Source organism: Cupressus sempervirens, chromosome 10, assembly GCF_028749045.1.
Source record: "Cupressus sempervirens isolate cs-2001-9-10 chromosome 10, ASM2874904v1, whole genome shotgun sequence".
Lineage (NCBI taxonomy): Eukaryota > Viridiplantae > Streptophyta > Pinopsida > Cupressales > Cupressaceae > Cupressus > Cupressus sempervirens.
This window is the reverse complement of record NC_143127.1, coordinates 93,596,249-93,611,783: the sequence shown is the minus strand read 5'-3', so window position 1 is coordinate 93,611,783 and position 15,535 is coordinate 93,596,249. Positions and strand designations below refer to the sequence as shown.

The window sequence follows — 15,535 nt, the reverse complement described above, 5'->3', positions numbered from 1 at the left end:
TTTTTGAAATCAAAAAGTTTATTTTATTTTTTTCATTTTATATTTTTAGATCTATTATACTTTTGATGTGACAATTTTATTCAACAAACTATCATTTCTTATTAATCAAATAAGTTCTATGTAAAGAAAATCGTAAAATTGTATTTTATTTTGAAATTTCTAATTCCAAGTAGTAATAAAGGAAAATTTTCAAAATAATTGCTATGGAAATTATAAATTTGTTTATATCTTATTTGTCCATTTATTATGTAGATTTTTTCATTGTCCTAACTAAAACTATTCCATAACGAATGAGCTTATGTTAGCTTATGTGAATATAGCATGACTTTTATGTTTTCTTGAATTCACACAAAAGTCCTTCCATACTATAAACTTTATTTTATCATTTGAAATGTTATAACCAATAATTGTTCTATATAGAGTTAACATATCTATTTGTTATTCAATATAACATTGTTCTAATTTTGATCAACATTTTTACTCATGAAAATCATTTATTACTTTTAGAATATCTATTTACAATTATTTTTCTTTATTACATGAATTTTATTATTTTATTTCCAATAAATAGTCAAAAGAGATGAAAAATATTTACAATTTTTTTAAAAGTTTAAAACATTGATATTGCTTGAAAATGTTAGTTTGAATTTGACATTTTGAATCAATCAAATATTTATTTGAATACTAATAAGTAATTAAATATCAATATTTTCAATTGCCAGTGACAATAATTATTTGTTTCTCTTTTAAACAACACTTCAAAAAATTTACTCCATATGTTACTCACAATAGGCAGGGACTGGTGCTTGAACAAAGCTCTTGTTTAATCAAGGCTTCCCTTGGTAGATAGAATGGTACGTATTCAAAATGGTCACTTCAAAAAATTTACTCCATATGTTATTCACAATAGGCAGGGACTGGTGCTTGAATAAAGCTCTTGTTTAATCAAGGCTTCTCTTGGTAGATAGAATGGTACGTATTCAAAATGGTCCTTTTCAAAGCTGTATTTTGCATATTTAGGATTCTTAAAATATAACCATAACAAACTCTGAATTATTCTATAAAAGAGAGCAAAGATTCTTAGATTTTCATCCCAAATTCTTAAAATATAACCATAACAAACTCTAACATGAATTATTCTATAAAAGAGAGCAAAGATTCTTAGATTTTTATCCCAAAAGGCCACCCAATCATCAAAGATTTCGTAAGGGGAGAGGTTCCTTGCTTTAAAGCAAAAAGCCCTTCATCCTTTTAACCACATTAATCACTTCAGAATCAAGTGAAATACCAAGCAGATTATCTAGGCAAGGATGTTAGCTACCATGCTCCTCTCTTCCTTCGGCAAATATTTCACCCTAAAGCAAGCCATGTCACTTTCCATTCTTCTTGTAGAGAAATCTGTGGAGTCCCATACCACTGTCTAATCCTCTACCCCCACAGCTTCAATGCAAGATTCTTGAGCCTCTGAACTTTAACAAACTCAAACCAAAAAATACTTTACACTGATTTCATCTCTTCCATTTACAACTGCACCATGTGTCAAGAGATTAAACAGCATAGAAATAATCATTAAGAAATAAATCACAAAGACCACCAATTCCAAGCAGGGATGCACATTCTCAAGAACGAGAGAGAACAAAGGAAATTCAAAATCTCACCCAGCCAAATGCCACCAAACAGGAGACATACAGACATAAAAGTTTATATTAAAATCACACTTTTATCTATTACAAAGGCAAATACAGAGAGACACTAAATAAAGTGTTACAAAAATGACAAAAGCTGTCAATCTGACTAATTCATGCGAAGCGAAAGCTCCAAGAGCATTTAAGGCGGATGACTATTTATCTTCTTAACAAACTCTAGGGCCTTTCTCACCTTTCATTCCACAATAATCCAATGTCCACAATTTGAAAAAGGATACTTTTACATGTAATGTTTCCCTCTCGAAACAATAAAATGTATCCATATTTCTGGTAGGTTTGACACAGTTCAAGGAAAACAACTTCAATATGTTTTCTGTACTTAAATTGTCAAGATCAGTGCCAAAAGAGATAGCCCTATTTACAGAAATAGATTGAGCTTTTATCTCGGAGAATCTACATTTAGTTCTGTTCTTCAAGTTTACAAAATATACTCCTCTTCTGATAAACAGCCCACATGGAATGCCTTTTCTGAATCCATACTGGGATCTTTAGCATTTGTTGTCAACACACTTGAAGGATTCTTGTGTAGAAGCAAATCTTGATATGGACGAATCACAGGTGGCAATAACAAAGCTGAAACTTGATCCATTGCTAGAATTCGCTCACATTTACTGCAGTTGCATAACATTAAAGCATGACAGTCCAACCTTCCTTATTTTTTGTTGAATATAATTAACTGCAAAATGAATAATTATTACAGAAACTTACCTGCAAGGTTTTGTAAACAGTGATTGATATGTATTTAACCAGCGCTGTAAATATAGATTGTGAACCCCAGGCTCACAAATCAGTAAAATTTTGAGAAACCTTGCTAATTGGAGCAATATTAATATCAAAATCACACCATGCATTTTGTTCATTATTTTTAACAGCAAAAGGAGATTTGTATATATAAAGTCATAAAAGAGTAGCTACAATAAGAGCAGATTGGTGTTGCTATTACATCAGATTACACATTCTCAGATAAAAAGTTCAAAAGTAATAGATACATTACACAAAGCTAAAAGTGACCGAGTCCAATTCAAAATATGGTAGAGTGGACTTGTTAATTATCATTCTGGTTCAGGTTTGGCCATGCAACCTGGATCATACATGGCATAACCACCAAGTAAAATACAAAACAAGCATTTCTCATGATTACTCCCAGAAAAAAATGCCAAGATTTTGACAAGTACTCACTGAGAGTTGAGTTTGACAAAAGATGCCAAAAAAAATTAAAATGCAAAACATGAAAAAATAACGCAAACCAAAAACATTGTACCTAATAGTAAGAAAAGTCACAATTTTTCCCTATAAATGCATGAATGCCTCTCATGCATCCTGACATAACACTTGGAGAGCAAATACTATTCATTAAAATCTGTAAAATACCTAACTTCCCTCGAGTCTTAAAAGTGATAAAATTGTGAAATGGTGTGTAACAAGATGTTTTGTTTGGTTTCAAAGGCCTTAAATTGGGCTTGGGGATGAAGCACTGCCCCTGGACCCCATTGGGAGTGTCGCCCCAATATCACCATGAAGGGTGCTGCACCCAGACCCGGCTGGGGGTGTTGCCCCAATATCCCTACGAGGAGTGCTGCCCCCAGACCCCCTGGGGGGTGTTGCCCTCAAACACCCAGGAGGGGTGTTCTGTCTTGGCTCCATTGGGATCTCCATTCCTAGACCCCACTAGATATTAGGATCTCTTCTCATGTAAGTTACCAGTTCGGGTGCAGGGACGAGCGCAAGTACACGAACCTGGTATGTGGGTGAACCAAAAAATAATGGTGTGTGTGTGTGTGCAATGGTCACTGATCAATGCCAAAGATAAATACTAAATGCCAGATAATAGCTGAAAAGTATCCTTCAAAATAATAAAAAATTCCATAATTTTCGCTTTAGCTCAGAGTCTCTGATGCAAAAAAGATTGAAGGTGGCTTCATGCAATTTTTATGTTGCCAATTATCAATCATTGATTACCATCTATCAGCTTTATTAGGCATTACATTTAATATTCTGATTAAACAGAGCTTTGTTAGGTAATGCCTTGGCATGCTCTAGTCACTTAAGTATTATGATATGTTGTGTTTCCAAGCATGTCTGTTTCTGTCCAGGTGATATTTAAGCTTTGATATCGGTAATGGTCATCACAGTGTTTGTTATGAGTGGTTACTAGACATTTGTTGAACTGACACATCTTCATGGTGGATGTCCATGTATGTTAGATTGGACACATTTGAGGAGCAATCCTTGGTATTCTCTTACGTTGAAAGAGTAATCTGTATTTTTGAAGAATGTGTTTTTAATGAACATTTTGGTATGTGAATATTGTGTTGAAGTTCTATTTCTGCGCACTTGTTATTAAAAAAACAAATTTTAGAAATATTGTGCTCAGGTTTGACCTGGGGGTGCACTGGATGCACACCCAGCACTGTGGGTGCGCACAGGTTTGCCAGTGCGCAAACCCTAGCCCTCCCACAGTGCTGGGCACACACTCTCTGCACACCCAGCACATAGACACACACACACCCAAACCAGATGCATGCCTGCACCCGAACCAGATGTGTACCCGCACCTGGTTCGGGGCCTGTGGATATAAAACCTGCAACATAGCTTCTCATAGAAGAAAATTAGAATGAGGGGAATTGGGAGTGAAGACAAGAATTGAAAGCTTAGACAATTATCTCCACCACTGTTAATAATATTGTTTATCAGTGATGATGTATCATACTATGAGGGTCAAATATTCAAATGCATGAACAACAAACTAGAGGTGTTCATTGATTTGGTCAAATCAGAGCCACAAACTACTTCTGAACAAGAATCCCAATTCAGAATATGTGAGTTTCACTACATAATCTTGAACCCCACAAGATTAAATCCTACAAGGCTACAACTAATGCAATGGGAAGTAGAACCATTCAACCAGTATACCACAGTTTTGCACTTTTAAATAATTTACACAGAGGAAGAGAAAGAAATTGCAATAAAAAGTTGTAGCAACAATGAAACATAACAGATGTATAGAAAATTTGTGGCAATGTAGTGGTTTCCAGATCAACGGCAACTGCATGCAAAACAATGTAGAAACACCTCTCACAAAACTATAATCAAAGTAAATTATAGACTATGCTTCAAGAGTACGATCAACAATGAGCAATCCTGGCAACAGATGACAAACTCGAAAAAGTTCCAGCAAAAATCACATCATCCAAAGCCAAATAAAACAAAGAGCATGTGAATAGCTTTTGATTTCTCTATGCAACCAAGTATCTTCCTCAAATAATGAATGAAGCTTTTTGTTGTCTCTAAATTTACTAACCCCCTTTACATTTGTTAATTCCCTACCAAGATATTTCAATAAACTGGCAACTGTTTCTTTCCTTTGTTTACACAGACATTTTGTCAAACTATCAATATGTTTTAGCTTTACAATAGAACAGCTGTAACCATTATTGATGAACATGGGCATTCTTACAAACAGTTTGCATTCATGGAAATACATGAATGTAATAGTATAAACTCTGAGTTCTTAGCTGATATGAAGAATTCCAGAATTATATTTGTATCAAGTTTGAACAATCTTCTTCATTAGATTCAATGAATAAATCAATTGGAGCCATTATACACTGGGATCAGCAATATCTGGTGAGTGATTTGCTCTTATTTTACTTCTTTCCTGTTCATAAATAGCTTGCTGTCATAATATTTTTGGCTGTCCATAGACCTTACCAAAGTGGTCTACTCTGTAACTTCCTTATTACTGCTTTTTTCTGCTGTACCTCAATCAAGTCTGACAGGAAATTGGCTGATATAATAAGCAATGTTGTCTCTAAACTAGACCAGCACATAGAGCAGGGTATGAAACCCTTGCTGTGTAGAAACACTCCCATATCCACAATGTCCATATAAAAGAAATCTTCAATATTCTCCTCAAATCTTTTACTTACTTGCAACTGATTTTTCAATTAAACTATATGAATCCACTCAATCGGCTAGATGGGCTTCCGTCCACAAAACTAATGGCCAAAAGGGTTTTTGTAGTTCAATCTCCCAAATAAACAAGGGTTTGATAAAGTATTCAATATAAATTTTGCCACCTTCCTAATAAGAATTCTTCAGCTTCCTAAAAGTGACTTCATTTTATTTTTCACTTTTTGACTAAGTCACTTAAAATTCCCCTCTATAACAACTAATATAAGTTAAAGAGATTAAATTTCCACAATCCATAGTAATTAAACTGATATATTTCTGGATTTGATTGTGTAAAGATTTTTTACCATCAACGTTTCGAATCACACCAAGTGATCCATCATCAGGATGAAGAGAGCAAGAGATGTCAAACAAAAATTAACTATTAGTTGTCTTTTAGTTCACCCTTCACCAACTTAACTATTAATTAATTAATATTCTAATTAATACTTATGGATTATGAAAATCTAATAGCTTTGATTATTTAATATTTTAATTATTCCACAAATTTGACCAAAGTTATGAAAGGAGCTCAAAAGAGAATTCTACTATTGCCAATATACTCTGAAGCTCACTAAAAATCCAAATTAATGAAAAATGATACTTTCCAAAGACAACTCCTCCAAGTAGCGTGGAAAGCGCCTAGAACACCAAAACTGTTCCCGAAAAGAACCAACAGATTCAACTTGATCTCACACAATGCCACTATCTGAGATAAATTCTGGAAAGGCTGGCACTCTCCAAGAAAGTTAAAGCTTTGAAAGATATTGGAAAGGATATAAAAGGGGTCGTCGCAGAGTTTCCTGTAGAGTGTAGAGGTGTCTTGAGGCAAAACCTCCTAAAGCAGACTTCTTCCCAAATATACGTGTAATATTTACGTCCAATCCATTTACAATTGTTTAGTCCACTGAGTCACTGACACATACAGTTTCATGCATTCTCAGGAGAAATTGTAATTGAAAACAATGTTTGTCTAAGTTTCCAAGAAAAAGACAACACGGGACACTACTCCTAAGATGGCAAAACATTTCACAAATTTGTAGAAGAAAAGGGGGACAGTTATTATAAAAATAAACAAATTAGAGTCATGCAATTTCCATAATCCATAATGTTAGATTGATAAACTTCTAAATTGAGCTGTTTTCAGTATTTTTAACCATCAGTGTTGCTAATCATAATTCACAATCCATCAGGATGAAATAACTAAATAGCAAAAATGAGACGATGGAAGCAGACTGATAAGACTAAATAGAAGCAAGGGAAGCTCATCAATCTGCTATCATCCTCTCATTTTGCTCTCACTAGTTCATCCTGATGATGGATCGTGAAGTATGATCCCAAACATAGATGATGAAAAATATTGCACACGCTTTAATCCAGAAATTTATCAAATCTAAACTAAATGAGACTTAAAAAATTGAAAGTACAATGTGATAAATTTGCAACTACAAACCTCCCTATTTTGGCTTTTTAGGTGGTTTTAGTTTATTTCCTCGAGAAATCATATCTTTTTAACTTTTACGCATCAAATGGTGCAGGCTGACCAGTGTGAGAAAAAAAGGATTTCCCCTACAGGCTGACCAGCATTGGAAAAAAAAAAAAGGATTTCCCCGCCAAGTCCCTGGATCATCAATATGCTAGCAACATCATTTGGACCCCCGGGGATGACATGGCTTTACAGATAAACTGCAACTCATACCAAAATGCATTTTCAAAAAGACAAATCTCAAACTTCAAAGCAATCTGACCATACAAACAGCTCCAAACTGCTCTGTATGTAATACATAACCATGTCAATCAGTGTGACATACACCTCCACCGACCTATGAAATAGAGTATAGAAACTAGCATGTTTCAAAAGGTTCCAGAAGCCCTAGCTTTGTTAATGTGTTCATTTAATTGCTCATTGATAATTTGATATAGTAGTAGAGTAAAAAGTAACACGGTAAACAGCTATATTGGCCTAGAATGGTACATTTTGAAGATAAATTAAAATATGGTACTCAAACAATGTCTTCAATTATATTTTTTGAATTACAACATTTTTGTGGAAAAGAGATTCATCAATTAATTACTTTAATACATAGAAAGGCCAGATAATTGACTTGTTCAGAAAATAGTATTTGTTCAATATGTGGAAAAACTGAGGCCTAACATTTCGTCATAGTTCTACAGAGTTACTTAAAGGAGAGATGGGAGAATGGGTTTTGGGACTGGCATATCAAGGACCTTGATTTGGGGATGGCCAAGAGCAGCAGGTGGAAGGAGTCTGGATGCGGAGCAATCAAGGAGTGGCACCCCTCACAAAGATATAGGGGTGATGCCCTAGCAATTTTGAGTCTTAGCACTCTTTACAACATCTAGGGGAACTGCAACCAAACCCAAATTAAGACCTTTAGGACACCACAATTTCATGCTGCATGCCATTTTTATTATCTTATCGCTATGTTTTCTACAACACCAAGTCCTCAATTTTTCAATCTTTCTCACCAAATCTTCATCCCTGGAGATATAATAGTGAAGCTAAAGAATCTACAAGATGAACATTGTGCAGTTTTTTTAGTGTTTAGAATGTAGGTGAGGCCCATGAGACTATTAGGATTTGGGTTAGGAGCCCAAATTTCAAAAAATCTTCTTTTTTAAATCACTTTTTGAAGTGACAAATGCAGGTGATGACTGCAAGTTTCCTGGACATTCAAGGGACATGGCAATTTTCTCAAGGGTCCTAGGCATACCCCAAAATTGTCCCATATGAGGGAGGCGTGTCAAGAACACATCTTTCTTGGTAATGGTAGGAAGGTACAAAGCACTGATGTTTCCTTGGAGTCTTGCAGTCTCATGGAAATCCCATCTTCGGAAATGTTTTTTGTAAGTTAGCATTGGAGCTACAAAACAAAGAACATAACATGTCTTATTTTAGGAAGACTAATTGGACACAAAATCTAAACAAGAAAACAAGCAAGCAGATTTGAGCATAAAAAAAAAGTGAACAAACATTATTTTTTTTCGCAATTAAAGAAATGGTAAAGAAACAATGCCATCTAGAAGAGTAGGCATAGATACTAGTGTAATGAGTGCAATATAATGGTGGCACTTGTGCAGGGAACCAAGGAGGTCACATTTGTGATGAGCCACAAAGGTATAGTCAAGGAAGTATATACCCTCTACCACCACCCAATAGCAGAAAGGAGAAACACTGCAAATAATAATCAAACAGACACGTGACTTCTTTAACCACATGATGGTTCATCACACTGTTTGCCACAAGATAGCACTGCATATTTGACCACATGTTTGAATCCTACAACCAATCCCACATTATATAACAAGAAACATACTGTGTTAGAAAAAAATAAGTCTGCCTCCATAACCACCACTAAAAATCTGGCAAAGGATTTGTCCGTGGAGAATTATTTTACATTCACCATGCCTTAACATCCCAAGGAAGAAAAGGCATCCACAATATTATAAATAACAGGGAACATCCCACATTAAAAAAAAAAGTGTTAGTGAAAGGTTGGAAATGAAAGGGGGTGTGGAGGGGACAATGCCCTCTCCCCAAAACATACCAAACATGTGCTTTAAACCTTGGGACCCATCCCCCAAAACATTAACAAAATAAAGGAAAACTTTTAATCAAATCAAATTACCCTAGGTCATTTAAATGTAATAGGATTTCATACTATAGGAGTGTAAAGAATGATATAAATTGATTACCAAAAGCAGATCCAAAGATGATTGTGGGCGAACACGAACAAAATATTGCAAAACCTTGTTTCCATATTTCTGCATCCATATTAAAACCCAAGCATATTAGACATTTAAAAGAAATTTTTAAAAAAAACCTAAAATATGAGTTCTTCGCCATAGGATGAAATAGGGTGATGAAGAGAAACAAATCCTTCCAAAATCCATTAAACAAATCTGTATTTACATACCGACAGTTGTTGGTAAATATTATGAATTGACACTCCTCTTGCATGCATATAGCTTCCAACCTTGACAAAATGTTCAAAATGATTATCATTAGATAACTGTAATAATACTTTTTAGCTGAGATCTTTAACAATTAACATCTAACAAAAACAAAAGCGGAATAAACTGCCACCAAACTGTATATAAAGTTCCAATTTCACATCACTACCATTAATCATTACATCAATGCAATCAACAACTAAAGCAACCTGACTGAAATTGTAAAGCTACTTAAGCGCTGCTTGATTTAATTGGTCAGCATACCAAAAATTGACTAATTCAGAATGGAGAGTAATTTTCGAACAGTGATCTAATATTATCTCAGCTCAAATACATAGTGCCAAACAGCATATATCTTATGATTAGAAAACATAAAATAAACCCTACAATGGTTCTCAAGGCTGGGGAGATAAAGGGTACAGTAGACCCAATGCAGCACCCCAAAGTGTAAGAGCAATCTTGCACTCATCCAAAATATTTCTTTATTTGTTTTGTTTGCTAGTTTCTTTCTCGTCTGACAGTCATCAAAGATGAAAACATGTGTTCATCTAGGATGCTGAAACATGTCCAAATCTCGAGATTCTAATCACCACAGAGGCATGCATGAATTTTTGGCCATTTACCAAGCACAACAAAATAGCAACATGACATCCAATTGCATTCTTTGAGGTTTGTGCCAACTCATAGCTTGCAACAACTAAGGAATACATTACAAGGTACATTTGGGTCAGCGATACCTTATGGTATGGAATCTATGGATCACAGCAAGATCTATTGATCTACCATTCTTATATGTTTCACAAGGCATCAAACTTTACACCACCTTGCAGCTGACTAAAATCACTCTTATGATTGACTTGTAATTATGAAGCCAATATAAACAGTCTTGGAGATCATTAAAAAGAAGCCAAAAAGGTAAAAGCAGGTATAACATGGCTTTATAATGCAATATCTGTCGAATCAAGTAATCTGCACATTGTAACCAAATAGTTGAGGCCAAGCATGTTGGGAGCCCATTGTGGCAGATCGTAGACGTGTAACTATAATGGAATAAGAATTGTTTGCTTATTGTTCCATTGAGTTGTTGTGAGTTTATTTGTTTGACTAAATGGTTGGATAATCCTTCGTTGGACCCTCAAAAATGACTACATTGGCAATTTTATAGAACCAGTTTGATGAGTAAGGATAACATGCACGTAGAGTGGTTGGAAGATCCCCATGACAACTTGAAGGTTGACCTAGCACAAAATTCATGATTTATGATGTAAGATTCATAAATGGAGCTTTTACCAAGAGAAAAGGGTGTTGTATAAATGTACATCAAAATATTAATGGTTTGATTGTGCTTTGGAGGAAAGAAATAAGATATCTCCAATAGGAGGGTATGGATTGCAAACAAATTGCCCAACTAAGGCAGCTCACAAGAAGCTCATAAACAAAGTGTCTATAATGAGGCAATTCACAAGAGTAATTATGAACAAACGATCCAAGGAAGCCTAAACATACCCAAAATGTCGCCATAGAGAGTGTAGGTAGTGTACAATGACTATTATTATGTTCCAATAATTTGAGTTATCTGAGTATGTATTAATTGTTCGTCAACTTCGGCTAGATATAAGCATCAATTAGTCAAGAGTTGTGTTTCTCTTGGTAATTGTCAGGTCCTTTAAATAGATTGGGTATTGTCAAGGAAATTAATATGCAGTCAAATCAACTTGGATCCTCGGCTGACCATCTCATCTTTTTTTATAATAATTCCATATGTGAGTAAAGATATACTTTACCCTTGTATGAATTGTCATCTCTATTATCAATTCATGTTTTCATTTTATCAAATAGAGCAATAAACATTTGGCATCATTGCCTTAAAAGAAATTGTGTCCAAATAAGAGATGTGTGCCCTTAGACCTCAATAAAGGCAAGAAGAGAAAGGTGATCAAGAACCCAAGAGATCAGAAAACCTTTAAGGATCATAGAGTAAAGGGAACGGAGAAAAAGATTACAAGAAAGACATAAGGAAAATGCAGCCATGTGATTAGTAAGTTGGAACCCTTCATGGGAACAAAATAAAAAAGAAGCATAAGTCAAGAGTCCTAACTGGGGAGAGAAAGATTTCCATGACAAGAAAATACACAACAAAGGAAATGTGGGAAGGAATAGAAAGGGCTTGCCACTCTTAACCAAAGCGTACACGGACTTTTCCAATCAAGTCAAGAAATCATCAATACAACACACAGGATGAAGAAGAGTGGGAAGGAGAGTTCACAGACTCACTATCAAAAACTTCTGAAAACATCTAACACATTGAAGGACTACTGCTTACAAAAGAACTGTTTAGTTGGAGGATTTGAACCTTAGAATCTAAGACAAGGCGAAAAGGCGAGCACAAGAAAGATTAAGAGGGCCAATCAAGCAAAGCATTGAGACAGAATGAGTAGAGGATTTTTATGTGGCCAAGAGTGCAAGTGAAGCACCACAAGTACAAGTCAAAACTTACCAAGTTCCAATCATAAAATTTGCATCAAGGAAGAAAACTAGTGACTCTCCTTGCAAGTCCAAACATGGAGAGATAGAAACTTCAAAAATTCAAAAGTAAAGGATCAGAAGATCTTCTACAACATTGTAAAACTAGTGAAACAATATAGATAACCAATGGCCAAGATGATAGATCCTATTGGTTGAGATCAGTTCCAACAACCTTGAGCGGTATAGAAATAGATAGGTACACAAAGCTTGAAGTAACCTTGAAAACTACATGGAACATGCTAAGGGAAGCAATTTAAAAAGAATACAAACTTAGCCATAGAGTGGTGACAATGAATCAAGAATGGTACAATTGCATCCAAAGTGCATGCTCCAAATAATGAAAGAATTGAAGGTGGAGAAAGTAACTAGTAAAAGAAACTACTAAACTATTGTGTTCTAAGTGCAAATGTGAAGGCCATAATAGAAAAATGTTTTGTGAGATTTGTCAAGTTATGGATCATTTGATAGAAGAGTGCCCGTATAATTTAGAGTCCAAGAGTATACAAGTACTCTTTACACCAAGAGAGTGGTCCAGTTCATCAAAGCCACAAAATGCATCTTTAGGTGGTTATCATATTCAAAGAGGTCTGCATAAAATATAGTACCACCCCAAAGAACATTCAATAATACAATGCAGGTCAAAGTGCAATTATTGTGCAAATGGTGGGGACCTTAAGACCATGAAGACATTGGATGTTCTAGCAAATGACCAATGTCAACATGATTGATGTTAGGTACAATGAAGCATTAGTTGTTATTCACTCCCATGCAAAGAGGCATGTGTACCCAAACCCATGTACAAAAAAAAGGCTTCATGAAGAAAAGACCAAAGTGGAGAATGCTATGGCCAACAAACAACGATAACCAAATACAAACTTAAGTACAGTAACACATCAATTGTGAGCTTTAGCATTTGAGATCTGGCAGCAAAGGAAGGAAACCCAAAGTACAACTTTCAAAACCATGCACCTTCATAGGGCACAACATTTTCATTATTTTTAAGAAATTAAAAATTAAAATCAGTCTTGACAATGTTTAAAAGAACAAGAGAATTTGGAATGTTTAACCAACATATGCCAATATGTGAGCTTCAAACCAAGGTCTTATATTCATTGCAAACTTTTGCATTTGAGTTTGGCATCCAAGGACAAAAACCCTTGATTTGTTTTGGATTTGAGAGGACAAAACCCTTGTAGATTCTACATTTGGAGTCAAAACCAGAATCCCTTGTCTCACATTTTGGGAGACTACAAATATTGATTTGAAAAGTGCTAATTTGATGAAGACTTGAAGACATTTTTTAAGTTTGCATGTTGGTGCATGTTGATGTTTTAATAGCTTTAGTAGGATAAACCTGTGAGATTAGAGAAAAGTTTATATATATATATATATATATATATATATATATATATATATATATATATATATATATATATATATATATATATATATATATATATATATATATATATATATATATATATATATATATAACTTTGATTCAGTTACTAATATATTAATTATATTAATAGACATGTCCCATGAAGGGACATGTCTCTTATCGGTTTGTTCCTCATACAAATAGAGATAAATGCATTTGGAAAACATATACCAATAAGGCAATGCAATTACATTTGCAGCAGATCTTGAGAAACTCAACATGGTATCAGAGCCTAGTTGCAAATGATAATTGTCAATGACTATTATTTTGAAGGCAAATAATCCTTTCATTATTTGCATAAACTAGGTCACTCCAAAAGCCTTCCACTCTCAACCATTCTAATGTATAGAGCTTGTATATGAAGAGGACAATTTCTGAAGTCTTGCGCAAGAACTCGAGAATGAATGTCCACAGGTTGATCGCAAGATTGAACCTCTCTATAGTGTCTGCAGAGGGACAACAACTATCAAGATGGGATATTGGCATTATGGGTTGATTTCAGAGATTGGTAATCGGCGATGGTTCTTTTGGATTTTCCAAGCATTGTTGAGTAGGCAGCACCATCAAATTTGTAAGATGTTAGGCTCGACTTGATGAGACGTGATGAGTCATGTCTACAGTGGAGCACCCAATGTTAGAGCTTACCATTTATATCAGGGCAATCTAGAAGTTTGTAGCACAGTGGGTCTTGGGAGCCAACATTAAAGAAGGTGTTGTGCTATTCAAATCTGTGCAGTTTCGACTTGTAGAATACTTGAAAATTATCGACCAAGCAGTGACATTCACAACGTAGGCCACAAAACATTAAGCTTAGTAAATGTGTATGTGGAGGAAAGTTGGGAGGTCCAGGGGTTAACGGTAGTACAAAGAAGAGATGATACCTCGTTACTGAAGTTACACCCTTTAGACCAGTGGCGACGTCGTTTTGGAGATTCTGTGTGATCATGCGTGCGAACTGGTCATTCACATCGGATATGCAAGAATCAATAAAAAGTGATCATTTTAACTGACCACAAGCTTCATAGAATTATAGACAAAGCTAAGCACGTGACTCGAGTTCCACTTGGCACGTGCTCCACCAAGAATAAAGGTCCTCAAATGAGAAGACTACTGTAGGAAGAATTGAATTATTCAAAAGCACTGTACATTGATGCGAGCGTTCAATGCAAAGGGTGATCCGGCTCCATTTTCACCAAGGAGGTGACAAATTTGGTTAAGGTATATTCTCATTGTGAATGTCAAGTAATTAATAAACGTATGTAATTCCTCTTATAAGATACTACATGTGGTTACCGCTAAAATGGAGGTAAGGGCAATTACAAATCGAGAGTAAGTAAATAAATAATAAAGTAAGTTTATGTTTCTTTCCTCATTTAAATGAAACATTATATGAGATATTATCATTGAAAATATATGGTGATATATATATATATATATATATATATATATATATATATATATATATATATTTTGTGATTATAAGTGAAATTGTTCACTTTAGATTTTTTGTGGCATTAATAAGAAATTAATATGTTAAAATATATATTAGAATGACCTTATATAATATAATTATTGAGAATAATTATTAAATGAAATTTTTAATATTATAAGAGCTATATGCCTTGATCTTTTCCTCTGAGAACGTTCTTGCAAGAAGAGGAAGATTGAAAGAGAGGGAGCAAATAGAGGATGTAACTTAGTCAATCTTCGGTGATCTCAAACATATTGATTCAGAGGGAGTAAACCACATTGAGATGGATTCTCCAGTGATCAATAAATTGTAGCAGTCAAGAGGCCTGAAATTCATGAGTATACCTTGTGACTATGTGATTTTAATAGGCCTACCTCCTGTGTACATCATGAGGAAGTGACGACTTCCAAATGATTATCACTTGTATTTGTAAAAGTTATTGAAAGGTGATGATCTTACAATAAC

The 15,535-nt window shown here is 34.7% G+C and overlaps 1 protein-coding gene across 1 annotated transcript in view; it reads right to left on the bottom strand.

Moving 5' to 3' along the window:
• Window positions 1-1,686: 1,686 nt before the first annotated feature.
• Window positions 1,687-15,535, bottom strand: part of LOC149532728 (mediator of RNA polymerase II transcription subunit) — a 38,292-nt gene continuing 24,443 nt past the window's right edge. The window contains exons 4-7 of the mRNA XM_089803339.1: window positions 9,596-9,655; window positions 9,375-9,443; window positions 2,415-2,458; window positions 1,687-2,317 (exon numbers count right to left, since the gene is read on the bottom strand). Of these exons, the coding sequence (XP_089659465.1) occupies window positions 2,125-2,317; window positions 2,415-2,458; window positions 9,375-9,443; window positions 9,596-9,655 (366 nt within the window). The 3' untranslated portion in view covers window positions 1,687-2,124. The remainder of the gene's footprint in view (window positions 2,318-2,414; window positions 2,459-9,374; window positions 9,444-9,595; window positions 9,656-15,535) is intronic.